Source organism: Pipistrellus hanaki (genome assembly GCF_964339955.1).
Source record: "Pipistrellus hanaki genome assembly, chromosome: 4".
NCBI classification, from domain to species: domain Eukaryota; kingdom Metazoa; phylum Chordata; class Mammalia; order Chiroptera; family Vespertilionidae; genus Pipistrellus; species Pipistrellus hanaki.
Window position 1 is genome coordinate 631,809 of NC_140506.1, and position 27,940 is coordinate 659,748.

At 64.9% G+C, this 27,940-nt stretch overlaps 1 protein-coding gene across 1 annotated transcript; it reads right to left on the bottom strand.

Annotated features, from left to right (window-relative positions):
- Positions 1–306: 306 nt before the first annotated feature.
- IL31RA (interleukin 31 receptor A) lies at positions 307–27,465 on the bottom strand (the record flags this gene model as incomplete). The annotated part of the gene is given in 21 exon segments (XM_084880834.1): positions 307–504; positions 506–1,096; positions 2,129–2,207; positions 3,592–3,685; positions 4,153–4,293; positions 7,509–7,655; positions 8,245–8,346; positions 8,848–9,030; positions 10,453–10,669; positions 11,922–12,056; positions 13,415–13,478; positions 14,661–14,835; positions 14,893–15,052; positions 15,169–15,344; positions 15,402–15,546; positions 15,605–15,994; positions 16,531–16,682; positions 18,884–19,108; positions 21,236–21,457; positions 21,961–22,090; positions 27,112–27,465. Coding segments are annotated over 20 exon segments (3,651 nt in total). The 5' UTR covers positions 22,016–22,090; positions 27,112–27,465.
- Positions 27,466–27,940: the final 475 nt, after the last annotated feature.

Below are 27,940 nucleotides of genomic sequence, written 5' to 3' on the forward strand. Positions count from 1 at the left end.
CCCCCTCCCATCCGCCCGCCCAGGTGCCACCGAGACCACGGCCTGGCCACGGAAGTGTGTCCGGACGCTGAGGAGAGGCCTCGGAAGTGTGTCCGGACGCTGAGGAGAGGCCACGGAAGTGTGTGTGTCCGGACGCTGAGGAGAGGCCCAGGCTGGGCCCCTGACCATGCCCCGGGAACCAGACAGGGCCCCGGGGCCCCGTCCCCCAGGCCGGGCTGCCTGGCTGCAGAGGAGCTTCTATCGGAGCAAATGGAGCGACAGGCTTTTCCTGGGCCGAGTGCGGGCTCTGCCAGCCCGTCCCTCCGGTCACCTCTGGCCTCTCGCCTCAGAGGCAGGGAGCCTCCTGACAGCCGATGGGCGCAGACGCCTCAGAGGCAGGGAGCCTCCTGACAGCCGATGGGCGCAGACGCCCGGCAGGGAGGCCCCTCTGCAGGCCGCCCACACAGAGGGGCCGCCGCGGCCTCTAGGTGGCTCTCTTGGTTTGGTCGGGAAGCTCCGCAGACACGAGGAACTCCCTGGTGGTCACCGAGTTTTTCAGGTACGGGGTGGGCGCCCCCTCCTGGCAGGCGCTGGCGGGCCCTGGGCACCGGGCAGAAGGGACAAGCTGCTCCTCAGCTTCCGGGCTGGTGCCCTCCGGGCTGCCAGAATACAGGCACTGCGGCTCTCTGGGCGGAGCCTCGGCCACAGTGGGCGGAGCCTTGGGTGAAGTGGGAGGAGCCTCGGCTGCCATGGGCGGGGCCTCGGCTGCAGTGGGAGAGACTTCAGATACAGTGGGTGGGACTTCAGCTGCAGTGGGCGGGGCCTCGGCTGCAGTGGGCGGGGCCTCGGCTGCAGTGAGAGGGGCCTCGGCCTCAGTGGGCAGAGCCTCAGCCTCAGTGAACGGCTTCAGGATACAGTAAGGCCTGAAGGGGGAGGTCACATACTCATTCGTGTCCCCTCCCAGCATGCTTTCCTGGCCCTTTCCTGCTTCCTCTGCGGAAACCTCTTCCTGGAAATTCTCGAAGTTCACCGCCAACTTGTCAATGAGGTCACTGGGCTTGAGAGCGCTGTCCTCTGTGCTCAGGGCATCGTCCACCTCCTTCGGGCTCGGCTCACCCTGGAAGAGAGAAGGGCACCCCAGGGGTCATGTGGGGACTAAAGATGAGTCACCCAAAGCCCGATGGGCCCGGGGCACCCCATGCCTCCACGTTCCTCCGAGAGACCAGTGGGGGCCCCCTCCCTCCACGTGCCCGTCCATAGCAGCCTGGCCCCCTGCCGGAGAGGGACACAATGCCTTCCAACAACTTCCAGCCATTTCCCACAATCCTGTGCACACCGCAGCTCCGAGGAGAGCGCCGCCGAGGGCTCTCACATGGAAAACCACCATCACAAACCAGTGGCGGGTCCCACATCGCCCGGAGCGCAAGGTGGCCCCCGAGGGATGATGTCATCTGTCACCCGGGCATCGCAGCCCCTGGCCCCGCACCAGCCCCGGGCCTGCACCAGCCCCGGCCCGGCGCCTGCGCGGCCAGAGGCAGGCAGTGTTTGCCGTGGCGGCCGGACCTGCATTGGCACCGGCAGCACTGCCTGTGAGCCACTCACTCTCCTGGCGACTTAGCGAGCGGGAACAAACGGGTCAGCTCCAGGAGAAGACGGAAATCAGAACAAGAATTAACACAACTCCGCGAAGACAGTGTGTGCAGTGCCCGCAGCAGACGCCCACGGTAACGGGTGGACACCGGCTGATGTCAGCCTCCTGCACAAGGGCTGCTGCACACGCGCTCGGCGGTGAGGCTTGAAGGCTGTGTCTGACTTGGCTTATTTTCTTAAGGAAATCAGCCGTAACACTCTCAGGACCGTTTTCCGGTTAAAACGCATGAGAAAGGCGATGTCTACGCGTGAGCCGTTCGCGAGGAAGCCCCTGCAGGTTTCAGTGCGATCACACGGTCCCGCCGGGAGTAAGGGGGCGCCCCCTCCTGGACGCCGCGCACACGGCCCCCAGGCCTCCGGGCGAGGGCACCTGCTGTCCTCCCGCCCAGCGGGCTCCCGCTCCCCACCTGCCCCCGGTCCTGCCCTCGGCCATGAAGCCGGCCAGCCCGCTCCCCGCCCCGCCGGCGGCTCAGTGGCCTCGGGGCAGACACGCGCTCACCTTGAGGCTCCCGCCGCGCCACGCGGCCAGGCTGCTCCGGGCAGGGTTGGGGACGTCCGGCCAGCACAGGTGCTTCAGCCTGGGAGAAGGGTTCCCACACGCTGAGCCCGGGAGCCTCGTGTGCACGGTGTGTGTGTGTGTGTGTGTGTGTGTGTGTGTGTGTGCGGGGAGCTGCGTGGCTCCTGGGACAGAAGGGCAGCCCTCTCCAGCTCAGACGGGGGAAGCGAAGCTGCATGGGGGTGACATGAAGTCACGCGGGGACCTGGGGGGAGAGACCTGCCCCTCACAGCCCCCCCCCCGCCCGCTGCTCCCCCCAGGGCCTTCTCCGAGGTGACGTCGGGGGAGCAGTGCTAGGGCGCAGGGAGTCTCAGGGCGGGTCCGGCCACAGCAGTCCGGGGCTCAGACAGAGTCTGCCTGGAGCCCTGGGGGGGAGGGGGCGGAGGGGCTGCGGCTGAGGTTGGCGGGACCCTGGCTGCCAGCCGCTCGGAGATGGAGGCCTCCGGGAAGGAGCCTGAGCTCCCTGAGGCAGGAGGCTCTGGGGCACAGCACCGCGCCCGGAGACAGCTCCCCTCCCTGTTGGTGCCCGCCCTCGGCTCTGCCCGCCAGCTGGGAGCCTTGGTGCCCAGCACACGGCGGCCAACGCCCTGACTCAGTGGAGCAGGGGTCAGCACCCTGGGCTCTGCCTGGGAGCAGTGCACCTTGTCAGACGGCCCGTGGCTGCTCCCATGGGGGCCGTCTCGGGAGGGCCGTGGGGGAGGGTCCTCTGTGGGTTCAGAGCTCTGTGTGGGGCATGGGGCGTGGGGCGCAGTGGGCGTGTGCCGGGGGATGCGTGTGCCGGGGGGTGTGTGTGCCAGGGGGATACATGTGCTAGGGGATGCGTGTGCCAGGGGATGCGTGTGCCAGGGGATGTGTGTGCCGGGGGATACATGTGCTAGGGGATGCGTGTGCCGGGGGATACATGTGCTAGGGGATGTGTGTGCCGGGGCATGCGTGTGCCGGGGGATACATGTGCTAGGGGATGTGTGTGCCAGGGGATGCGTGTGCCGGGGCATGCGTGTGCCAGGGCGTGCGTGTGCCGGGGGATACATGTGCTAGGGGATGTGTGTGCCGGGGCATGCGTGTGCCGGGGGATACATGTGCTAGGGGATGTGTGTGCCAGGGGATGCGTGTGCCGGGGCATGCGTGTGCCAGGGCGTGCGTGTGCCGGGGGATACATGTGCTAGGGGATGTGTGTGCCGGGGGATGCGTGTGCCGGGGCATGCGTGTGCCAGGGCGTGCGTGTGCCGGGGGATACATGTGCTAGGGGATGTGTGTGCCGGGGCATGCGTGTGCCAGGGGATGCGTGTGCCGGGGTGTGTGTGTGCCGGGGGATGCGTGTGCCGGGGCATGCGTGTGCCAGGGCGTGCGTGTGCCGGGGGATGCGTGGCACCGCCTCCGGCCGGCAGCCCGGTCCCCACACTCACTTGAGCTTCTGGAGGCCGCAGGCCGCGGCCAGGGCGCTGAGCACGAGCAGCCCGCCCCCGCCCAGTGCGGCCACCAGGCAGACCTCCAGGACACCTGCGGAGGACAGTCAGCCGTCAGCTCCTGCTCTCCCATTGGTATTTTCGTTGCATCCATCAGGCTTTTCTTGCTTCCCATTTCTGACGTGAAAGCTGGTGCGTGGAACGTAGGATGTGCTTTTTTGCTTAAAAAGCTCCAAAATGACGAGGGTGAGGCCCTTCCTGTGTGCCAATGGGGCTCGTTCCACCTCGATCTCCCCCCGAGGCCGTCACCTCTGCCCCGGAGGCCGGCCTGAGTGACAGCTGGTTCGGGGCTGAGGGTGAGCTTGGCAGGAACTGGAACTGCCTCCTCACGGTGATTGGGGGCCGCCCAGCAGGAAGGAGCCGATGGCCGGTCTCTGAATTCGGCTCGGTTTGCCCACCTCCCCCCTCTCCTCGCCCAGGCCCTCTCCCTGCGCCCGCCCGCCCAGGGGCACCTGCCCAGGCACGCCGGAGAACGGCGGGCGTGCGGGCGGGGGCACTCACTGACGGACAGCGTCTGGAAGGCGATCCTGGTGCCGTTGAAGCCGCCGGCGCTGGTGCTGGCCATGACCCGGACGGAGTAGGAGGTCTTGCGCCTCAGGGACTCCAGGCGGCACCTCAGGGTGCGGGCGCCGACCATCTTGGCTGAAGGAGACACACAGCCGGGCGCACCGGGTAAGAACATGGGGACCCGGCTGGGCCGCTCTCCCACCCGCTTCTCCTCCAGGCGACGAGGGCCCGTTAGGAGCTCAAACCACGGGACCCCGGAGGCCCCCCGGGGAAGGCGGTCCGACACCGCGCACACCGCCCCGGAGAAACGGCTGGGCGGGACTTGGCCAGCGGGACAGCTCCAGGCATCGGAGACGCTGTCCGAGCAGAGAGGCGGCCACAGCGGGAGTGTGCGGGAAGCCAGGTGTGTGATGAGGACCTTGTGTCCAGAACATATTTAAAAGCTTTTACAGCTCAGTGACAGGAAGACAGCTTAAACAGGGGCTAGGAGCCAAAACCGATATGGCTCAGTGGATAGAGCGTCGGCCTGCGGACTGAAGGGTCCCGGGTTTGATTCCGGTCAAGGGCATGTACCTTGGTTGCGGGCACATCCCCAGAGGGGGGTGTGCAGGAGGCAGCTGGTCGATGTTTCTCTCTCATCAATGTTTCTAACTCTATCCCTCTCCCTTCCTCTCTGTAAGAAATCAATAAAATGTACTTTTTAAAAAGTGGGCCAGGAGATTGCAAAGACTCCCCCTGAGAAGACACGCAGCAGGCTGACTGGCACAGCCATGTGCTCGGCCCGTTCGCTCTGGAGAACATGCCAATGGAAGCTCCTTCAGAGGCAGCTGTGCCACAAGGGCAGCGTGGGTTCTGAGCAGCCAGCGGGGGGAGGTGTGTGTGAGTGTGAGTGTGTGTGTGTGTGTGTGTGATGGTGTGTGTGATGGTGTGTGTGTGAGTGTGAGTGTGAGTGTGTGTGTGTGTGTGTGTGATGGTGTGTGTGATGGTGTGTGTGTGTGTGTGAGTGTGAGTGTGTGTGTGTGATGGTGTGTCTGATGGTGTGTGTGTGTGTGTGTGTGTGTGAGAGATGGTGTGTGTGTGTGAGTGTGTGTGAGTGTGTGTGTGTGTGTGTGTGTGAGTGTGTGTGAGATGGTATGTGTGTGTGTGTGTGTGTGTGTGTGTGTGTGAGATGGTGTGTGTGTGTGTGTGTCTGATGGTGTGTGTGTGTGTGTGTGTGAGTGTGTGTGTGAGTGTGTGTGAGATGGTGTGTGTGTGTGTGTGTGTGTGATGGTGTGTGTGTGTGTGTGTGTGATGGCATGTGTGTGTGTGTGAGTGTGTGTGTGTGTGTGAGATGGTGTGTGTGTGTGTGTGTCTGATGGTGTGTGTGTGTGTGTGAGTGTGTGTGTGTGTGTGAGTGTGTGTGTGAGTGTGTGTGAGATGGTGTGTGTGTGTGTGTGTGTGATGGTGTGTGTGTGTGAGTGTGTGTGAGATGGTGTGTGTGTGTGTGTGTGTGAGTGTAAGTGTGAGTGTGTGTGTGTGTGTGAGTGTGTGAGTGTGTGAGTGTGTGTGTGTGTGTGAGTGTGTGTGATGGTGTGTGTGATGGTGTGTGTGATGGTGTGTGTGTGAGTGTGAGTGTGTGTGTGTGATGGTGTGTCTGATGGTGTGTGTGTGAGTGTGAGTGTGTGTGTGTGTGTGTGAGAGAGATGGTATGTGTGAGTGTGTGTGTGTGTGTGAGAGAGATGGTATGTGTGTGTGTGAGTGTGTGTGTGTGAGTGTGTGTGTGTGTGTGTGTGAGAGATGATATGTGTGTGTGTGTGTGTGTGAGTGTGATGGTGTGTGTGTGTGAGTGTGTGTGAGTGTGTGTGTGTGTGTGTGATGGTGTGTGTGTGTGATGGTGTGTGAGTGTGTGTGTGTGTGTGTCTGATGGTGTGTGTGTGTGTGTGTGAGTGTGTGTGTGTGTGATGGTGTGTGTGTGTGTGTGTGTGAGATGGTGTGTGTGTGTGTGTCTGATGGTGTGTGTGTGTGTGTGAGTGTGTGTGTGTGTGTGTGTGTGTGTGTGTGTGTGATGGTGTGTGATGGTGTGTGTTTGAGTGTGTGTGAGATGGTGTGTGTGTGTGTGAGTGTGAGTGTGTGTGTGTGTGAATGTGTGTGAGATGGTGTGTGTGTGTGTGTGAGTGTGAGTGTGTGTGTGTGTGTGTGTGAGTGTGTGTGTGTGTGTGTGTGTGAATGTGTGTGAGATGGTGTGTGTGTGTGTGTGAGTGTGAGTGTGATGTGTGAGTGTGTGTGAGTGTGTGTGTGTGTGTGTGTGTGTGAGTGTGTGTGTGTGTGTGTGTGTGTGAGTGTGTGTGTGTGTGAATGTGTGTGAGATGGTGTGTGTGTGTGTGTGAGTGTGAGTGTGATGTGTGAGTGTGTGTGAGTGTGTGTGTGTGTGTGTGTGTGTGAGTGTGTGTGTGTGTGAATGTGTGTGAGATGGTGTGTGTGTGTGTGTGAGTGTGAGTGTGATGTGTGAGTGTGTGTGTGTGTGTGTGTGTGTGTGTGTGAGTGAGTGTGTGTGAGTGTGAGTGTGTGTGTGTGTGTGTGTGAGTGAGTGTGTGTGAGTGTGTGTGTGTGTGTGTGTGTGTGTGAGTGTGTGTGAGTGTGTGTGTGTGTGTGTGTGTGCAGACAGTCCGCGTTTGCTGCTGGGGGCTGCGGCGGGAAGCCCGGCTCTGCGATGGCCAGCTGGAGGTCGCCCGCCCGGCCCCTCTCCCGGCTCGGCCCGGAGCACAGCGGGCTCGGCCCGGAGCGCACAGCGGGCTCATGGGGTCTGCACACAGCGCTCCCCGGGCCCGTCAGGCAGGTCCACGCACGGTCCCAGCGGCCAGGCCGAGGCGGGCACAGCCCCACATCCGGGAGGCTGAGCGGGCTGGGGCGTCCACACCGAGGGGCCCTCAGCGGTGAGGGCAGGGCTAGTGCCCCCCAGGGCCCACGGGGGACACGATGGTGCGTGGGAGCAGGAGGCCCAGCAGGCCATGGTCTGTGACTGGCGAGCCAGGCGGGAATCCGGCCGGGAGCTGCCAGGAGTGCCTCGTCCGAGCAGGACAGCAACCGGATTGACCCTGGTTCCCACAGACCCGCAGGGACCAACCCGCCCTCTCACCCGATTCCAGACCCTCCGGGGGGCCCAGGAGCCGGGAACGCGGGGGTGGCAGCCCCTCCTGGGGGGCCCAGGGAGCCGGGGACGGGGGGTGGCGGCCCCTCCCGGGGGGGCCCAGGGAGCCGGGGACGGGGGGAGGCAGTCCCTGCCGGGGGGGCCCAGGGAGCCGGGACGCGGGGGTGTGGGGGTGGTGGCCCCCCCTCGGGGGCCCGGTTCCTCGCGGCCGGAGCCCGCTCACCGAGCGCCTCGCCGCCCTCGGCCTGGTAGAACACGGTGTAGCTGCGGATGAAGCCGTGTCTCTGGTGCTTGGGAACCTCCTCCCACGCGATGGTGACGGTCGTCACGCCGATGCCCTCCGCCCTGGGCACGGGGCCTGCTGCCGGGACTGGAGGGGGAGAGGCGTGAGCCCCAGCCGGCCCCTGCGCCCCCGCCCCCTCGGGGCCTGCCAGCCTCGGACCCGCGCCGGCGTGGGGGGTGGATCAGCCCCGGAGGACTGCTCGCTGGGCTCAGCGTCTGGAAGAGGGAAGGACTTTCTCACGGCCTCACTCCGACCCACACCCTGCCCCGCGTCCCCCGTCAGTGCCGCCTGTACCAGACGGGGACAAGCCCGCCCTGGCCGCGGGAGGACGCAGATCCCACGGGGACCCGGGAGATGGTGACGCCCAGAAAGACACAGCGACAACTGGGAGGTCCGCCGGGAAGACCCCAGCTTCCTGCTGCACAATTAAAGATAGTCTGTAGCCCGGCCCGTGGCTCAGTGGCTGAGCGTCGACCTGTGAACCAGGAGGTTCCGGTTCCATTCCCGGTCGGGCACATGCCAGGCTGTGGACTCCATCCCCAGTGGGGGGCGTGCAGGAGGCATGATTCTCTCTCATCACTGATGTTTCTCTCTCCCTCTCCTTCCTCTCTGAAACCGGCTGCGGCTGGACAGGCCCCAGTGCCCCCCCCCCCCCCCCCCGGCCACCCCCACACACCGCCTTCCTTGGCGTAGGCCTGGACAGAACTCGGCTGGCCCACGCGGTCCTGCCACAGTGGGTACACGGAGATGTTGTAGCACTGGAGGGGCGTCAGCTCATCTGTAACGGAGGAAAGGAGCAGAGAGAACGCAGCCTGGAGGTGCGGCCCGAGACTCAGGCCAGCTCTCCTGTTCCCTTGTGCCTGCGTCTGGAAGACGGGGAGTTAGGCGGAGGGCCTCGCACCGATTCCTGTCCTAACATTGCTAAATTGATCCTTAGAATGAAAGCTGCCCCTCTGACAGAGCCACGGCTCCCGGGAGAGACGTGAGACAGCCCCTCCCGCCCCCCCGGCCCAGCTGAGGCTCGGGGCCCACGCGGACGCCTGGGCCCGGTTCTCGGCCCGCGTCCGGCAGGAGGTCTCCCCGCGGGACGGTGAAGCATGAGGAGCTCTGGCTGATGGACGGGCGGCTCCGGCCTCGCTCACGTCCGCTCGGCTCAGGGGCCGCCCTGAGGGGAGCGCCTGCTCGGACCCCTGGCCCCACGCGCCCTCCGCCTGAGCCCCCGGGAGGGACGGGACAGAGAGGAGGAGCGGCCGCTCCCAGGAGGCCGCGCGCCGGCTACCTTGCCGGATCGTCCAGTTCCTGGCCCCGGTCACCGCCTCCCAGGACGGGGCGGGGGGCTCGGTGTCCACGTCCGGGAGCCACTCCACCATCCACGTGTCCACGTGCGGAGCGGAGCTCTGCCACGCCACCGCCAGCCCGGCCTGCGAGGGGCCGGCCTGCACCGCCTCGACGCCCCGGAACGCTGCGGGCAGAGGGGGACCGGCCTCGGGATGTGTTCCTGCCGCCACTGCCCGCCGCCCCGCCCCCTCAGCGCCCCGCACCCGCGCCCCAGCACCCCCGCCGCCCCGCACCCCCGCCGCCCCGCACCCCCGCCGCCCTGCACCCCCGCCGCCTCAGAGCCTCCGCACCCGCGCCGCCCCGCCGCCCTGCACCCCCGCCGCCTCAGAGCCTCCGCACCCGCGCCCCAGCACCCCCGCCGCCCTGCACCCCCGCCGCCTCAGCGCCCCGCACCCGCGCCCCAGCACCCCCGCCGCCCTGCACCCCCGCCGCCTCAGCGCCCCGCACCCGCGCCCCAGCACCCCCGCCGCCCTGCACCCCCGCCGCCTCAGAGCCTCCGCACCCGCGCCGCCCCGCCGCCCCGTCCCGCGCCCCCTCAGCGCCCCGCACCCGCGCCGGGGGCAGCGGGGGCTCGGCCTCCTGCAGACCCCGTGTGCTGCCCTCCCCCCTCACCGTCCCTCCTCGCCACCTCCCCTCCGATGACCAGGCGCCCCTCGCTGCGGCGCTGAGACTGAGGACGCGCCTCGCAGGGCCCCTCAGTCACAGGGACTGAGGCTCCGGAGCTGGGGTGGTGACCCCAACTCCCACAGGGCGCCGGGTGCCCACTGCCCAGGCTCCCCACACCTGCCTCGAACCCGCCTCCGGGGAGACCTCGTCTGCCCCAGGAAGACAGCATCCAAGGCCCCTGGTGCCGCCCGGGAACTGCCCGCCACGCGGGACACGCTGCCGGGAGCAGGCCGCGAGGACCCTGCCACGGAGACGCTGAGCCTGGCTTCCAGCCCAGGCCGCGGGTCAGAGTTCACTCCAGCCCAGGCCAGGGGTCAGAGTTCACTCCAGCCCAGGCCGCGGGTCAGAGTTCACTCTGTCTATTCAAAGTGCTGTGAGCACCAGAGGGAGACCGCCCTGGTGTGTGCCTGGCAGCCCTGTCCCTGCCTCACCACCCACCGCCCACCGCCCACCGCCCACCCCTATCCCCACCCCCCACCGCCCACCGCCCACCCCCACCACCCACCACCCACCGCACACCAGGGTCTTCAGAACCAGAGCCCGCCCTGGAGGAGCAGGAGAGGGTGCTCCCGTCACACCCCCCAGAGCTTTGGCGCAGCAGCTGGGTGAGGGCGGGGGTTTGGAGGGGCCGGGGTGTGGCTCCTGCTACTTCCCAGCCGCCCCAGGGCTGTGAGCCCAGCAGCCTCTGCTCCACTGGCCCCCTGGCCCCTGGCCTCTGGCCCCTGGCCCCTGACCCCTGGCCCCCTGGCCCCCTGGCCCCTGACCCTCTAACCTCCTAACCTCTGGCCCCTGACCCTCTAACCTCCTAACCCCTGGCCCCTGACCCCTGACCCCTGACCCCTGGCGGTGGCATCTTGGCAGGAGGTGACGCTGCACTCACCCTCCTCGGTGGCGGCCGGGACCCGCAGGGAGGCGGGCGGGCTCTGGCCCAGCGAGTTGGCGGCCACCACCCACACCCGGTAGGCCTCGGCGCCCAGCGTCAGCTCCAGCTGCGGGCGGCTGGTGGTCACAGTCTCCGTGAGGTTGGTGGTGTTTTCGGGGAAGAACCAGACCTGGTAGCTGAGCGCTCGCTGCAGGGCCCTCTGAGCGCGGGGAACCTAGTTTGTTGCCAAAACAACAAGGGAAAGGCCCGAGCCGGGGACGGATGGTGAGGGAGCGGGTGACCTCCGCTCCTGTGTGAACACACGAGGCAGGTGCCCTCCTGGGGAGCAGCGCCACACGGCCACCTCCCACCCCCCGGGGCCGGAGAGGGGGTGCTGGCCTCGGCGTCAGCGCTAAGGGGGCCTCGCGCCAGAGGCTGTGGGTGCAGGCCAGGGAGCAGCGCCATCTCCTGTCGCTGTGTCTCCCTCCATCCCACACGGACACAGAGCCTGACAAAACACAGAGCAACCAGGACTGTCCTGGCTGTGGTCACCCCTGGCCTGGGCCAAGCCTCCTATCTCCAGCCCTGGGCACCCAGCACCCCGCACCCCACTCGATGGCTGCCCTCTCAGGCCAGGTCCTGGGTGAGAGGCCCAGCTGTGCCTCCGCCTGCGGGTGGCCCTGAGCTCCCACAGAAGGCCGGTGCCTCTGCTAAGGCCCTCCGCACCGCCCGACAGAGGGACAGGCCTGGACGCAACCCCAGGACCTGCGAGGTGACCCTAACCCGATCCCTATCCCTAATCCCGACTAACCCTAACTAACCCTAACCCTGTAACACTAGACTTAACCCTAACTAACCCTAACCTAACCAACCCTAATCCTAACCCTGTAACCCTATCCCTAACCCTAACTCTAACCCTAACTGACCATAACCCTGTAACCCTATCCCTAACCCTAACCCTAACCCTGTAACACTATCCTATCCCTAACCCTAATCTGATCCCTATCCCTAACCCTAACTAACCCTAACTAACCTTAACTAACCCTAACCCTGTAACCCTAACCCTAACCCTAACCCTAACCCTAACCCTAACCCTGTAACCCTAACCCTAAACCCTAACCCCAACCCTAACCCTAACCCTAAACCCTAACCCTAACCCTAACCCTAACCCTAACCCTAACCCTAATTCACCCTAACTAACCCTAACCCTGTAACACTATCCCTAACCCTAACCCTAACTAACCCTAACTAACCCTAGCCCTAACCCTAATCCTAGCCCTACCTGTAACACTAACCCTAATCCTAAATCCTAACCCTAGCCCATAAGGTGACCTACAGGCTCTGAGCTGGGAAACCCCTGGGAGGTCTGGGGCATCATAAAGCCTCTTGGGCAGGAAATTCGGGAGGTCAAAGTCCAAGAATCACAGCTCTGGTGGCAGAGCCCCAGGTTATGAAGACACGGAGACTGAAGGCCCCAGAGCTCTCACCTTCCACAGCAGCCTCACCGGGCGGCTCCCGTCCTCCTGAGCCGGTCCCAGCACCCTCCACAGGTCCAGGCCCAGGGGAGCTGCGGGGAGCAGACAGGCTGGGCACGGGGAAGGGAGGGAGGGGGAAGAGGAGGGGGAGGGGAATAATGGGGGAGGGAGAGGGACAGGGAGAGGGGAGTAATGGGGGATGGGGAGGGGAAGAAGAGGGGGCAAAGGGGAGGGAGTGCTTGGGGAGGCAGCGGGATCAGTGTTGCCCGGACAGTGAGGTGGGAACGGCGTGGCTGTGGGACTGGAATCAGCCCCAGGAAAACATGCCACCGGCTGGGTCTGTGACTTCCTGCGAGCTCAGGGGTAGGCTCTGTGACTTCCTGGGAGCTCAGGGGGAAGGTCCTGATGACTTCCTGCGAGCTCAGGGGTAGGCTCTGTGACTCCCTGCCTGGGAGCTCAGGGGTAGGCTCTGTGACTCCCTGCCTGGGAGCTCAGGGGAAGGTGCAGCCACCCCCGTGAACAGAGCACAGGGCTCGGTTCGGATGATGCGCCATCTCACATCTGAGCATCTGCCGCAGCCCCTGGTCGCCTGACCGCGCACAGGGGAGCGGAGACTGCGAGGGGCGATGGAGCAGTGCTCCTGGCTGGGGGCCGGCGGGGCTCCCCGCACAGCCTGCAGGGCTGACTCCAGGAGGCGCCCCGTCCGCGGCTGGACCAGCCCGCAGTCCCTGCTAAGACCGGCACTGCTGCTCTGTCTTCAGTTCAATCTGGCAGACGCATCGCAGTGGAATACAGATGAGCTCAAACATGAAGCCCAACAGTTCCAGCTCCTCCCACAGACCCCGGCCCAGCTTCTCCCACGGCCCAGCTTCTCCCACGGCCCAGCTCCTCCCACGGCCCAGCTCCTCCCACAGACCACGGCCCACGGCCCAGCTCCTCCCACGGCCCAGCTCCTCCCACGGCCCAGCTCCTCCCACGGCCCAGCTCCTCCCACGGCCCACGGCCCAGCTCCTCCCATGGCCCACGGCCCACCTCCTCCCATGGCCCAGCTCCTCCCACGGCCCACGGCCCAGCTCCTCCCACAGACCACGGCCCACGGCCCAGCTCCTCCCACGGCCCACGGCCCAGCCGCTGGCTGTGCCCACTTTGTGCGGACAGTGGTAGGAGGACACCGCCTGGCCGCAAGCTCATAGCAGTAAGACCGAGTGGACTATGTCACGTGTCACGCAGGAGATCTGCACCTGCTTCCACGCGGGTAAAAGCCTGAGCACGCGACGTGCTGAAATCCACACGGACACAGGCAGTGCTTCACTCGGAAATCCCAAACTATTACAGAGGCCTGAGGTGCTGGCTTCTCCCTGTGAGAGCCGGCGTGTGGAGGACACGGGGAGGGCATTTCTGGGGGGAGGGGAGGGAAAACAGGCACAGGCTCCCGTGGCCTCGTGCTGGGGCGTGCCGACTGCGTGAGCCCAGGACCCAGACAGGAGCCTGCTGGGTGGCCTCACCCACGGCGACAGCTGCAGCCCGGCCGGCTGCCAGGCCGTCTGGATCCTGGCCGTCTGCCCGCGGCTGAGGCGGACACCAGAGGCCGGCCAGACTGCGATGCACTAGCGGGAGGCTGAGCCACACGGGCCAGGAGGTCACGGGAGCCGTGGCAGCTACGGGAGGAGGCAGGCCGTGCAGACAAGGCCCCGAGGGAACCTGGCCTCCAGGCGGCCAGCCCCACAGTGCGGCCAGTGGGACCAAGGAAACCACCCCGAGGACACCCGGACTCCCATCCTGTCTCCATGGAAACCACCCTGAGGACACCTGGACTCCCGTCCTGTCTCCATGGAAACCACCCCGAGGACACCCGGACTCCCATCCTGTCTCCATGGAAACCACCCCGAGGACACCCGGACTCCCGTCCTGTCTCCATGGAAGCCACCCCAGGACACCTGGACTCCCGTCCTGTCTCCTTGGAAACCACCCCGAGGACACCCGGACTCCCGTCCTGTCTCCAGGGAAACTGTCCTGACCAGCCGGGACTCCAGCCCCGAGAAACTCGCACTCGTCCATCACACGCCGGCCGGCTGCCGGCCGGGTCAGCCCGCAGGCTCCCGGTTTACAGAGAGCAGCACACCCGGGGCCTCTGAGCAGCTGCATCCCACTCCCCCTGCAAACGGGGTCTGCACGTCTCTCAGGGCCTCCGGAGGGCCCGATGATAACGGGGAGCTTGGCGTCCTGCATGGTGCCCTCCCTGAGCCAACACAGAAAAGCGGGTGCCTGGACGGGCTCCACCCCACAGGGGAAGGGGACAGCGGGGAGGGGCCGCAGCACGGAGGCTCCGGACAGCCGGCCGGGGTCACACGGGTCCAGCGATGGCACCCCGGCCAGTGGTCCTCCTCCTCCCTCCGTCACGGAGGGCGCCCTCCCGCCCCAGCCAGCCCCGCCCTCATACTGGGGGCAGGAGCTCGGGTCTGCAGTGCAGCCTGAGGCTGTCACAGGAGGTTGTGAATATTACACCGCCCGCTACGGCGAGGACCTACCCAGAGAACCCGCTGTGCCGGCTCCCGCCTTCCTTTGGGACAGAAAGCCACTGGGGGCTGACGCACCGGGGCCCTGCTCAGCCTGTGGCTGGGGAGACCCTGCCAAGGACAAGCCTGGACACCTGGCTCCGGGACTGGGGTTCCCCCGGCCCCTGACCGCCCACCCGGGGCAGGTCCACCCGGGCAGGTCCACCCGGGGCAGGTCCACCCGGGGCAGGTCCACCCGGGCAGGTCCACCCGGGGCAGGTCCACCCGGGGCAGGTCCACCCGGGCAGGTCCACCCGGGGCAGGTCCACCCGGGGCAGGTCCACCCGGGCAGGTCCACCCGGGCAGGTCCACCCGGGGCAGGTCCACCTGGGGCAGGTCCACCTGGGGCAGGTCCACCCCGGCAGGTCCACCTGGGGCAGGTCCACCTGGGGCAGGTCCACCCGGGGCAGGTAGAGGGCACCACCCACCCGGGCAGGTCCACCCAGGCAGGTCCACCCGGGGCAGGTCCACCCGGGGCAGGTCCACCCGGGGCAGGTCCACCCGGGGCAGGTCCACCCCGGCAGGTCCACCCGGGCAGGTCCACCCGGGGCAGGTCCACCCGGGCAGGTCCACCCGGGGCAGGTCCACCTGGGCAGGTCCACCCGGGGCAGGTCCACCCGGGGCAGGTCCACCCGGGGCAGGTCCACCTGGGCAGGTCCTCCCGGGGCAGGTCCACCCGGGCAGGTCCACCCGGGCAGGTCCACCCGGGGCAGGTCCACCTGGGGCAGGTCCACCTGGGGCAGGTCCACCCGGGCAGGTCCACCCGGGGCAGGTCCACCCGGGGCAGGTCCACCCGGGCAGGTCCACCCGGGCAGGTCCACCCGGGGCAGGTCCACCCGGGGCAGGTCCACCTGGGGCAGGTCCACCCCGGCAGGTCCACCTGGGGCAGGTCCACCTGGGGCAGGTCCACCTGGGGCAGGTAGAGGGCACCACCCACCCGGGCAGGTCCACCCAGGCAGGTCCACCCGGGGCAGGTCCACCCGGGGCAGGTCCACCCGGGGCAGGTCCACCCCGGCAGGTCCACCTGGGCAGGTCCACCCGGGGCAGGTCCACCCGGGCAGGTCCACCCGGGGCAGGTCCACCTGGGCAGGTCCACCCGGGGCAGGTCCACCTGGGGCAGGTCCACCCGGGCAGGTCCACCCGGGGCAGGTCCTCCCGGGGCAGGTCCACCCGGGCAGGTCCACCCGGGCAGGTCCACCCGGGGCAGGTCCACCCGGGGCAGGTCCACCCGGGCAGGTCCACCCGGGGCAGGTCCACCCGGGGCAGGTCCACCCGGGCAGGTCCACCCGGGCAGGTCCACCTGGGGCAGGTCCACCCGGACAGGTCCACCCGGGGCAGGCAGAGGGCCGAGGGGGCCGGGCACTCGCCTTCCTCGGTGGTTCCTCTGTGCACTGGGCTCCAGGCGCTCCAGAAGGGGGACTGCTGGACTGCACAGCTCAGCGCCACCTCGTACTCCGTGAGGGCCTGCAGCCCCGTGAGGTTGGAGGTGTGGGTGTTTTTCTCGGCCTCCACTTTGAAGCTGACTTGCATCTACAAGGCAGAGACGACTTTGAGCTGGTGGAGCCCGGTTATCTTTCCGTTTCTCTCCTTCACTCCGACCCTCTCTCGGCTTACAGAACCGGTGGCGTTCGATCTCAAATCCTACCCTTTCCCATCTGCGCGGTCCACAGAGGAACCTCCCAGGCCGGGGCCATTCGCACCCAAACAGGAGGTGCCGTCAGGGTTTGAACTGAGGCCCGAAAGGACAACGACAGTCTGTTAACGCATATTACGTTCTGTTCGCTCTGCGAAATGTGCGCTTTATATCACAGCTTCATAAAGTGGAAAAGGAAGGACCATGCCCCAGCCTCTCTGGTGGCCGACACAGAGAGACCCCCAGGTGGGTGCCGGAGGAGGGTCCCTTCCATGCTCCCTGTGCTCAGACGCGGGCGCCTGCGGTGAGATGGGCGGGCGGAGGGCGCGGCGCTGTCTCCCTGTCCGTCCGGCGTGGAGAGAGGGAGTCCAGCTGGACAGCAGCGTCAGGCAGCCCTGCTCTGGGCCCCGGACTGAACACAGGCACGACTCACCCAGTGGGTGCTGTTCGCCGTCCTGAACCGAAGCCGGCATTTTAACTGGGACGAGACCGGGGCCAGCTTAGGCTTGACCCATTGTATCTGAAGCATCCGTTTGACGGCCAGAACTGGTGTCACACTGGAAATCACCGGTGCTTCCATTTTTGCTGAAAATAAAAACCACAGATTTGCAGGTCAGAACGTGCTCATGACATCTACCCCAAACGGAAGACAATGCACCCGGGAGGGAGATGCTGGCGCGCCGTCTGTGCGGGGCTGGGCGCAGGGGCCACAGGAAATGAGAGGAAGGTGTGTCCGAGGAGGGAGCACACCCCTGTGGTCTGTCGGTACACCAGCCTTTCCCGACGGTCAGGCGTGTGCAGCAGAACGGAAAAGAGGCCCTGGGGCTGGAAACTGGGCGGGCTGCCCCCCATGCCCTCCCATCCCCGCCCGCCTCTCCCCAGCACCAGGAGGGAGGCGTGCCTGCAGGAAGCTCCTCTCCTCCCCTCGCCTCTGAGCACCACAGACATTCTTGCCCCAAGTCTTTCTCTTTAAAAATGTGTATTTTTTTTTCTGGCTATGAAGTAACATATGCTCATTCAAAAAAATCTAAGTATAGAAACATACAAAGAAAAACATTAAATGACCCACAATGCCATCTACCAGAGAGAACCATTATTAACACACAGGTATCTTTTCAGGCTTCTTTCTACACTGAGTGGCCGGATGATGATGATGATCTCTTAATGCATAATAATCTGGCCACATACACACACACACACACACACACACACACACACACACACACAGGTGCATGAATTCGTGCCCGGGTGGGGTCCGGCCAGCCTGGCCAGGGCAGGAATATGGGCAGTTGTCCAGCCTGGCTGCTGGTCGAACTCCAGTATTTGCATATTAGCCTTTTCTATACACTGAGTAGCCAGATTATTATGCGTTCAGAGATCATCATCTGGCCACTCAGTATATGTAACTCTGCATATTTTTCAAACAAAATTAATATTGTGCTAAATAAAGCCTTTCTCTTTATTTAATTTTTAAATCCTCTCCTGAGGAGTGAGGGATCTTTCCCACTGATTTTTAGGGAGAGTGAAAGGGGGTAGAGGGGGGGAAAAAGAGAGAGAGAAAGACACATCGGTTGGTTGCCTCCTGCTTGGGCCTCAACCGGGTCAGGGGCTGAATCTGCAAACCAGGTCCCTGCCCTTGACGGGGGATCGAGCCCGCCGCCTTCCAGTCCCACGCCCTAACCACTGAGCGCCAGCTAGACGGAGGCTTCCTCTTCTTAAATAAAATTACGCAATCAGCGTATGCGCTCTCTCCCATCACAAAGTCTTCAGAACACAATTGTTTCCAGGCTTCACGATGTTCTCTCTCAAGGGTGAGCAGGACTGGTCTGCCGCGTCTCTGCCACCGCATTCGGTGTCCGGCGTCTCGCGGTAAGGCTCCCAGAGCGGGGCTGGGCGGGCACAGAGCCGGCGTTACCTCCGGCCCAGGAGGCGCGGGCTTGTTAGTGAGTGGATGGGGGGACAGCTGCATCTCTGCTGGTCTCGGTGGTTTCCTGAGGCCCCTGAGGGCAGAGTGACCGAGTGAGCATGTGTCAGTGGCTTCCACACCTGCCATTTGCTCTCCAAAAAGCTCCACTCGTTGCAGCTCCATCCTCATCGCGTCAGCTCCTCTGACCACCTCCCAGGTGCTGGACGCACTGCTAAGGTCAGGCTGGGGTTGGGAAGCTAACGCTTTCCTGGGAACCCAGCTGGAATTCACTGGCGCCCACTCCAAAATCCCGCCCTTCCCACGAACCCAGCTCCTCCCGCCGGCTGGGCGTGTCACCCGGGAGCCGTGTCATCCGTGTCATTAATTTTCACCCTCGAACTGCTGAGAGAAGCATGTATACTGAGTGATGTCAGCAAAACGATGGCGAGGAAATCCCCCAAGGGTCTGTTCCCCCATAGAAACACGGAAAACAAACACACACCCGCAGAGAGCGCTCAGCGGATCTGGTCGGAGCTCTGGAAACAGCAGAGGTTTGTTCGCAGCAGCCAAATGCATACCCCATCGAGAAAAAGTCCCCTCACCCTGGCCAGCGCTGCTCAGTGGATAGAGCACCAGCCCATGGACCGAAGAGTACCGGGTACGATTCCGGTCAAGGACATGTGCCTCCGTTGCAGGCAACCCCAGCCCCATGCGGGAGGCAACCAATAAATGGGTCTCTCCCACACCGATGTTTCTGTCTCTCCCCTCTTCCGCTCTCTCTGAAAGTCAGCGGTAAAAAATGCCGCAGGAGAGGATGAACCACAAAGGGGGAGGCGGGGTCTCTGGGAAGCCAGCAGGGAAGAGGTCCAAGGACACGTACCTACGGCAGCTAAGGACCAGCATGTCATGTCCGACGCCGTGGTCCCGTCCACGTTCTGAGCCTCCACTTGGATGGTGTAAATGTCGGGGAAGGTTATCGGGGGAAAGAAGGAGCAGGACGTGGGAGTCTCTCTTTCAGGGTGACAAGTGTTTTCCTGTCCAGAAGAGCTTTGAGGAAAAAGCGGGTCGATGTGAGCTCGTTCAGCAGTGTGGAAGCCTAGCCAGACTCACTGTGCGAAGGGCATATTTCTTGGTTCCGTCTGGGTTTCTCTGGAGAACTGTGAGACCAGAAGGTGTGGCTCCCTCTCCCCAGGCCTCCCTCCCCCCCCGCCCCCCCGGAGAGATGCAGCTCGCTGCGCCTGCCGCCCAGGCTGAGCCGCGGAGACCGCCCTGGGCCGACAGGCCTTTCCCGTTGGCCACGGCGAGGACTGGGCCCCAGGACCCCAGATCCACCCTGAGAACCGCTTCCTAACAGAACAGACCGCGAGGGTTTGTGAAATGAGTGATGGAGACACTTCACTAGGATGTAAACGATGGCTTTCAACACACCTGCATCTGTTCACACAGAAAGAGGCCCACCCTCTACCACTGGCGAGAAAGAGCAGGATTCGTGTTACCTGCCAAATAGTCACATTTAGATTGACTCGTGCATTGACATCACTGTTCTCAGAGGGCACCGGAAAGGTCTTATAAAAACGCTAACGCTGTCACCTTTGGTGATGTTTTTTAATATTCTTTATGTTTTTCAGATAAAATTTTTTTACCAGAGGTATATACTGTTTTCAGGAAACTCATTGAAGTATTTTCCAAAACAGATCACTGAAATCCTGCCCAGCGCCAAAACCGGTTTGGCTCAGTGGATAGAGCATCGGCCTGGGGACTGAAGCGTCCCGGGTTTGATTCCGGTCAAAGGCATGTACCTTGGTTATGGGCACATCCCCAGTGCAGGGTGTGCAGAAGGCAGCTGGTCGATGTTTCTCTCTCATCGATGTTTCTAACTCTCTATCCCTCTCTCTTCCTCTCTGTAAAAAAATCAATAAAGCATATTTAAAAATAAAATAAAATAAAATAAAATCCTGCCCAGCTATCACTTGATAAGGCTGCATGCACGCACACTACAGGACCTCTTGCCCCGGGGGTGCAGCTCTAGCCTCAAGGCTCCGGGTTTGGCAGGAGACGGACAAGGCTGAGGCCGGGAAAGGAGGACATGGACCAGTGAGCACGGAAGGTGGTAAGCCATGTGGACCCTGGTCGCTGGGCCTGTCCAGGGGCCGGTGAACCACAGCCGGGAGGTCAAAGGCAGCCACCCCGGTCCTGCGTGGCCCGCAGGCCAAGACCGGCTTCCCGTGGCCGAACGGTCAGGGAGAGAGTGGAAGACGAGATTCCGTGGCCTGTGGAGGGTGCATGGTGTGCACGTGCCCGTGTCCCGTGAGGTTTAGTTGGAAACAGTGTGCGCGGCTCTCCCGCTGGGAAGGCGGCCGGTCTGGGAGAGGCGCCTCCCTCGGAGCCAAGGACCTGCTTTCGCCTCTCGGGCCCTGCTGGGCCCTGTGACACCTGCCACCACCACCGCCACCCACAGGGCCGCCAGGCACTGCCCCTCTTCTGCACAGCACAAGGGGGGGCCCCTTGCCTCACCGTGACCCATTTTAAGGAGCGAGAGAGAGGAGCAGACAGGAGCTCTTGCATTTAAACACCAAACAGAACAGAGCTGGCACCTCTAGGCTCACTTTGAAGTGGAAAAAACAGACCACCTGGCTCCTAACTGCCCACCTGCCTGCCTGATCTCCTCTAACTGCCCACCTGCCTGCCTGATCACCCCTAGCTGCCCACCTGCCTGCCTGATCACCCCTAGCTGCCCACCTGCCTGCCTGATCACCCCTAGCTGCCCACCTGCCTGCCTGATCACCCCTAGCTGCCCACCTGCCTGCCTGATCACCCTAGCTGCCCACCTGCCTGCCTGATCACCCCTAACCACCTCTGCCTCGGCCTCCGCCATGACAGCCTCGACATCCGGAAGGTCGTTTGGCTATCCGGTCTAATTAGCATATTATGCTTTCATTATTATAGGTTTTGTCATTTTTCTGACAGAATTTGGGCAAGGGAGGCGTGAGGCCGTGAAAAGCTGGACTTTGTCCCGGTGGTTGCTGATGACAGGGCCACACCGCGAGCTGGGGCGGAAAGGCACCCTCCCTCCACCTGAGCCCGGAGAACGAGCTTTACCACACGTTCCAGGAGGAGGGACGCCGCTGAAGACAGTACACGGACAGACCGGTCCTCCGTGCGTGTGACCGGACAGCGGTCAGCCGGACGCAGCCGCCCCCACCCCACCGTCAGCCGGGCTCAGCAGCCACGCCGGCCCCTGTGGCTGGATGCCCCGGGGTCCCCCAGAAGCCGGCCCTGAGAACCAGACGCCCCGAGCCCGCCTCCTCCCTCCCCCGCACACGGCCCTGCACGTACGACGTCTTCCGGACCCGGTACCGCGTGTGCCCGGCCGCCGGGTCGGGGCTCCAGGTGCAGGTGAAGTTCATCTGGTAGTAGAAGAAGCAGGAGACGTTCTCGGGCTTGGCCGGCGGGGCTGAAACACAGACACACACACACACACACACACACACACACACACACACAGAGCTTCAGTGCGTGGGGACGCCAGCCCTGGGCGTGGGAAGCACGGCAGCGGACCTGGGCGGGGTGGTGAGCCGCGAGGGGTGGCATGTTCTCCTCACTGGCCATGGGAGTCTCATGGAAGATATGACAGTCCATCTTACCGGGTCAGCACACGCATCCATACGCATTCACATACATCCACACACAACCACATACACCCACACACATTCACATACATCCACACACATCAACACGCATCCACACACACCCACATGCATCCACACACATCCACACGCACCCACACACATCCACACGCATACACACGCATACACATGCATACACACACATCCACATGCACGCGGCCGAACCCCCCATGCAGGGCCCTGAACCCCCTGTGCCCCTCGGTCTCCCTGGGCAGCTCCGGCCCGGAGAAGGCAGTGGGACCCGCGCCGCCCAGCACCGCGCACCACCTACCTGCCCGGCCGCCGGGGCAGAGCAGCGGGAGCGCCCACAGCGCCCAGGCCCACATGGTCCCGCGTCGGCGGCGAGGGCGGCCTGTCCTCGGTCCGTCAGCTGCTCCCGTGTCCGTTCAGCTAGCCTCGCTCTAGGCACAAACACGTCCTGAGCCCTCGGTTTTTCAAACTTATTTCATTTCACGCGTTGGCTGTCCTCACACAGGCCCCTGGATACTCCCGCATCCACCCCGTCCACATCTGTTCCATCCGCAGTTCGTTCCACGTGTGACGTGGGAGGTGCTGGTCAGAGGACGCACTCCCGGGAGGAGCGGGGAGCTCCGTGGGGCTGAGCCCGTCCCAGCCTCGGCCTCGGCTCCCGGCCAAAAGCACGGCTCACCGTTTCCCCAGCGCACAGGTGCCTCCCGCCCCCGGCTCCGTCCGTGGGGCTCCTTCTGCCTCAGCGTCCCTCCCCGAGTCTCGGTAGGGGCCCCACCCTCCAGAGCCACCTCCTCCGGACACCTGCCTCCGCCAGCCACAGGGAGGTGCCGCGGCCCCGGGCCGCCCTGCCTGCCACCTGCGCTGCAGGCCTGCCACCCCAGGGCGCGGGGCCCTGTACCTGAGCTCCCGGCGGCTCCCGCAGCGGCTCCCACTCCCCTGGGGCTGGCCGGGGCCGGGCGGGGCCTGCCTGTGGGTCCAGGGCACACGCCCGCCCTCCGCCCAGCGGCGCCGTCAGGGAGAAGTGCGAGCACAGGGAGCCGCCGCGGCCGCCGGCCCTCGGAGGGAACAGTGTGTCCTCCGCCCAGCGGCCGCCGCGGGGCCTCCCAGCACGGGCAGAGTTTCCGGAGAAAACACGAGGCGCCGTCCGATACGGACGAAGAGAACGCCCGGGCAGCGTGAGGCGCCACGGGAGCAGGGCCACGCCTGGGGAGCGGAGCCGGCCGCGCCTGCCTCAGACACGGGCTGTGCTGGCAGCGGCCACCGTGCTGATGGAAACGAGTTTGCAGCCTGCAGGGAACAATTCCCCATTGTCCGCGGAGAAGCAGCGGTCTTTAACATGCACTGTGGGAGGACCAGCGTCTCCACCGCCTCATCACCGTCTCCCGTTCCATCCGGGGCCAGAGACGCGCCCTCACAAGCCCTGGCGCAGCGGGAGGGGCCTCGGGACAGAGCCAGGAGGGAGCAGGAGGAGGACGGAGCAGGAGGAGGAGGAGGAGGAGGAGGAGGAGGAGGAGGAGGAGGAGGAGGAGGAGGAGGACGGAGCAGGAGGAGGACGGAGGAGGAGGAGGAGGAGGACGGAGCAGGAGGAGGAGGAGGAGGAGGAGGAGGAGGAGGAGGAGGAGATGGAGGAGGAGGAGGAGGAGGACGGAGCAGGAGGAGGAGGAGGAGGAGGAGGAGGACGGAGGAGGAGGAGGAGGAGGAGGAGGAGGAGGACGGAGCAGGAGGAGGAGGAGGAGGAGGAGGAGGAGGACGGAGCAGGAGGAGGAGGAGGAGGAGGAGGAGGAGGACGGAGCAGGAGGAGGAGGAGGAGGAGGAGGAGGAGGAGGAGGAGGAGGAGGAGATGGAGGAGGAGGAGGAGGAGGACGGAGCAGGAGGAGGAGGAGGAGGAGGAGGAGGAGGACGGAGCAGGAGGAGGAGGAGGAGGAGGAGGAGGAGGAGGAGGAGGAGATGGAGGAGGAGGAGGAGGAGGACGGAGCAGGAGGAGGAGGAGGAGGAGGAGGAGGACGGAGGAGGAGGAGGAGGAGGAGGAGGAGGAGGACGGAGCAGGAGGAGGAGGAGGAGGAGGAGGAGGAGATGGAGGAGGAGGAGGAGGAGGACGGAGCAGGAGGAGGATGGAGGAGGAGGAGGAGGAGGAGGAGGAGGAGGATGGAGGAGGAGGAGGACGGAGGAGGAGGAGGAGGGAGCAGGAGGAGGACGGAGGAGGAGGAGGACGGAGCAGGAGGAGGAGGAGGAGGAGGAGGAGGACGGAGCAGGAGGAGGAGGAGGAGGAGGAGGAGGAGGAGGAGGAGGAGATGGAGGAGGAGGAGGAGGAGGACGGAGCAGGAGGAGGAGGAGGAGGAGGAGGAGGACGGAGGAGGAGGAGGAGGAGGAGGAGGAGGAGGACGGAGCAGGAGGAGGAGGAGGAGGAGGAGGAGGAGATGGAGGAGGAGGAGGAGGAGGACGGAGCAGGAGGAGGATGGAGGAGGAGGAGGAGGAGGAGGAGGAGGAGGATGGAGGAGGAGGAGGACGGAGGAGCAGGAGGAGGAGGAGCAGGAGGAGGAGGAGCAGGAGGAGGAGGAGGAGGAGGAGGACGGAGCAGGAGGAGGACGGAGCAGGAGGAGGAGGGAGCGGAGGCCATAGCTACGATTGATGAATGAAAGCTTCCACACTCCAGAGCTACATGGTGATCCTGAGGCAGGTTTTGCATCTTTAAGACTTCAAAGCTGTTGAATAAAATAAGTGTTGAATAAAACGCTGACACCTAAAGTATTCTTAACGGGCTGTGATCTTTGCTTGCCTCCTGTCAGTGAGGCTGCGCACTATATTTATGAAGTTTGAGAAGCTCGGTTCCCGAGGGAGGAAGTGGCACCAGGCGGTGGTGAGGACGGGCGTGCCTTAACCCCCCAAACCGGCGTGGCCTCCGCATCCTCCTCCCGCCCAGCGCTGCGGAGCCGCACACGGTGCGTGGCATGAGGAGGAGCCCGCCCGCCCTGCTGGCTGCTCAGTGGTTAGCACACAGCCCTGGCACCGCAGGGTGGCGGGTTCCATCCTAGTCAAGGGCACAGACCTGGGTTGTGGGTTCAATCCCAGCCCTGGTTGGGGTGCGTGTGGGAGGAGCCCATGGATGTGTCTCCCTCTCATCCCTGTTTCTCTCCCCCCCCACCCCCACCCCGTACTCTCTCTGAAAATCACGGAAAACAAATGCCCTCAGGTGAGGAGCAACCGGGAAAAGGGGCCTGGGCCTGTCCTCACGTCACTCCAGGCCAGTTTGTTTTGTTGTTTTTAAATGTATTTTTATTGATTTCAGAGAGGAAGGGAGAGGGAGAGAGATCAACGTGACCTCCTGGCTCCCAGGCCTCGCTCAGCCCCTGAGCCACGCCGGCCGGGCTAGTCCCGTGGCTTTTCACCAGGAGAAGGGGCGGAGGGCGGAGGGGATGGCACTGCACTGAGTCCCTGTGCGGGCCGCGTGGCTCTCCCCCGAGAGGGCTGAGGGGAAGGAGGGGAGAAGGCGGGGGCACCACAAGGTCACCCGGTGAGCGCTGAGCAGTGAGCCACGCACAGGCCCTGGGGGTGCGGGGGGAGGTTACGGGGAAGCCAGCAGCACCTCAGCAATGTCCTCCACGGATGCTCCTGTGACCCCTGACCCTCACATGCCCCCTGACCCTCACTGGCCAGAGGCAGACTGCCTGGAGGTGTAAATGTGAACCAGTGGGGTCGCCCAGGGACTCGCCAGAAGCTGCGTGTCTGGCAGAGCCGTGCCAGGCGGTTAGGCTGTGGGCTGATTAGGGAGGCGAGGCGGTTCCTGTGAGCGGGTCCCCTCGGCGCGGGAATGCGGCTGGGCGGTCAGCAGCGAGAGGAGCTGCATTGACCCCGGCCTCCCCCGGCCCGAGGACCAGCTCCTGAGCCTGGTCCGGAGGTCTCCTCTGACCCCTCATTTAGCAGCGGGAGGGCCTGGGGCCAGGAGCCGGCTCCCTGGCAGACAGAGGCCCTTTGTCTGTCTAAGCACATCCGTGTCTCCACGTGCCCAGGTGACTCAGCCCCGCCCCCGTCAGCCGCTCCGGGGGAATTCACACGAGTGGGCGGGCCCGCCCCCGCTCCCCTCCGCAGTCATCGCTGAGACATCCCACTCCAGCGCGGCTCTGAGTAACGCCCCTTCATCCCACTCTCAGTGCGGCTCTGAGTAACGCCCCTTCATCCCACTCTCAGTGCGGCTCTGAGTAACGCCCCTTCATCCCACTCCAGCGCGGCTCTGAGTAACGCCCCTTCATCCCACTCCAGCGCGGCTCTGAGTAACGCCCCTTCATCCCACTCCAGCGCGGCTCTGAGTAACGCCCCTTCGGGGAGGCTTTCCTAGAAGCACGCCCGTCCCCCCCCCCCCCCGGGGCCTCCTGCCGTGTCCCCCCCCCCGGGGCCTCCTGCCGTGTCCCCCCCCCCGGGGCCTCCTGCCGTGTCCCCCCCCCCGGGGCCTCCTGCCGTGTCCCGCCGCCCGGGGCCTCCTGCCGGCGGCTCCGGGGAGCTGGGTCCGGGCCAGGAGCCGAGGCTGGAGGGGACCTGAGCCCACGGCACCCACGATGGTGGCTGTCCTTCCAGGGGCCAGCCCAGCAGCGGCCGCGAGGAGGAGGACCGGAGAGAGACCCGGCGGTCCCGTCAGCTGTGGCGGCGGTGGACAGGGCAGGGAGGGAGCGGCAGGTTAGCGTGCTGTTCCCACCCTGTCTCAGGCGGCCACGGCAACAGCAGCATGGCTACGTCCCTCCGGCCGCGCCTCCCGCCCTCGCCCTCCACACTCCCTTCGCCCGGACTGTCCCTGGGCGCCGGCTCGCTGATGTCACCGGCTCGGAAACAGAAATGCACTCGGCGGCCACCTGCGCACAACGGCCTCGCTGACGGCAGCGGCAAGGCTGGCGCCAGTGCAAACACGAGGCTACGAAATGCTGATCACACGACACAGGTCACACCTCGCCCAGCTGAGTCCCGAGGAGGCGGAGTCCCGGCCACGCTGCAGGCACGCAGCAGGCCCGCGGCTCAGGTGTGCCCAACACAGGGTGTGAGGGCGGAGCTGGGCTTCAGACCACGGCGCTCTCGCTCCGAAGCCTGCACTCTGCCCCCCAGACCGAGGGGTGACTTCCCGCCCGCGGCCCCCTGCGCCAGGCAGGACACAGCGCTCCCCTCCGCACCTCCGGCCTCATCGGCTCCAGCCCTGAGCGTCCGCAGGGAAAGGCATTAGAGTCTGCATTTCCCCAGCCCCGACCTCTGACCCCGTGGCCCGGACTCCACCCCAGCATTTTGAAATATTAGCTGCCCAAGGTTAGGTGCCCTGTACCTACCACCAGCCGGTCTCTCCCACGGATCCTTCAGGAGTCTGGCTGTGCCCTCATTTCACTGAAGGCTGCAGGCCTCTCTCCGTAACACAGAGAGAGGCCTCACGTGCATGGGTTCGAGTCACCGGACGCGTGAACATGAGCTGGGCACCCACCTGCCTGAGCCGTCCTGCAGGTCAGAGGACCGGCCCCGAAGGAGCCCTGGGTCCCCAGCACCGCCAGACCTGGAGTCACACGGAGAGACGCTGCCTGTCCGTGGGCTGGCCGGCCGGCCGGGACGCCTCTGCTTTTAAGCCCGGCCCAGTCCCGCGAGGGCGCCTCCGTGCTGCTGGGAAGAGGCGCATTATCCCCGGCGCGGACCCGTCTGGGGGAGCGGCACGCGAAAGCACCCTGGGCGTGGCCGCGCCACGGGGGACGGCTGCCCGTCCCTCCGGGAGCAGCCCTCAGCTGGAAGCAATTGTAGTCCTGTCATCAGCTTCCCCCGCGGCGAGGCAGATAGGCGCTCACGCAAAGCCCCCGTCACTCCGGCTGTGCCTCAGGCGCTCACGCAAAGCCCCCGTCACGCCGGCTCTGCCTCAGGCGCTCACGCAAAGCCCCCGTCACGCCGGCTGTGCCTCAGGCGCTCACGCAAAGCCCCCGTCACGCCGACTGTGCCTCAGGCGCTCACGCAAAGCCCCCGTCACGCCGGCTGTGCCTCAGGCGCTCACGCAAAGCCCCCGTCACGCTGGCTGTGCCTCAGGCGCTCACGGAAAGGAGGCTGCCCCGCCTCGGCCCCTGGTGGCCGTTTCCCGGGCTTCCCAGGTGCGGGCGGGGCGACTAACGATCGTCACGTTAATGACCTTCACGCTAACGATCTCGTGCCTGAGCCACCACGGTCCAGGGGCACGGGTGATGGTTTTGCTCCCACTCTGCAGATGAGGAGACTGAGGCCAAAGCCATGGAGAACCTTGTCCAAAGCAAGCGCTAGAACCCAGGCAGCCCCGC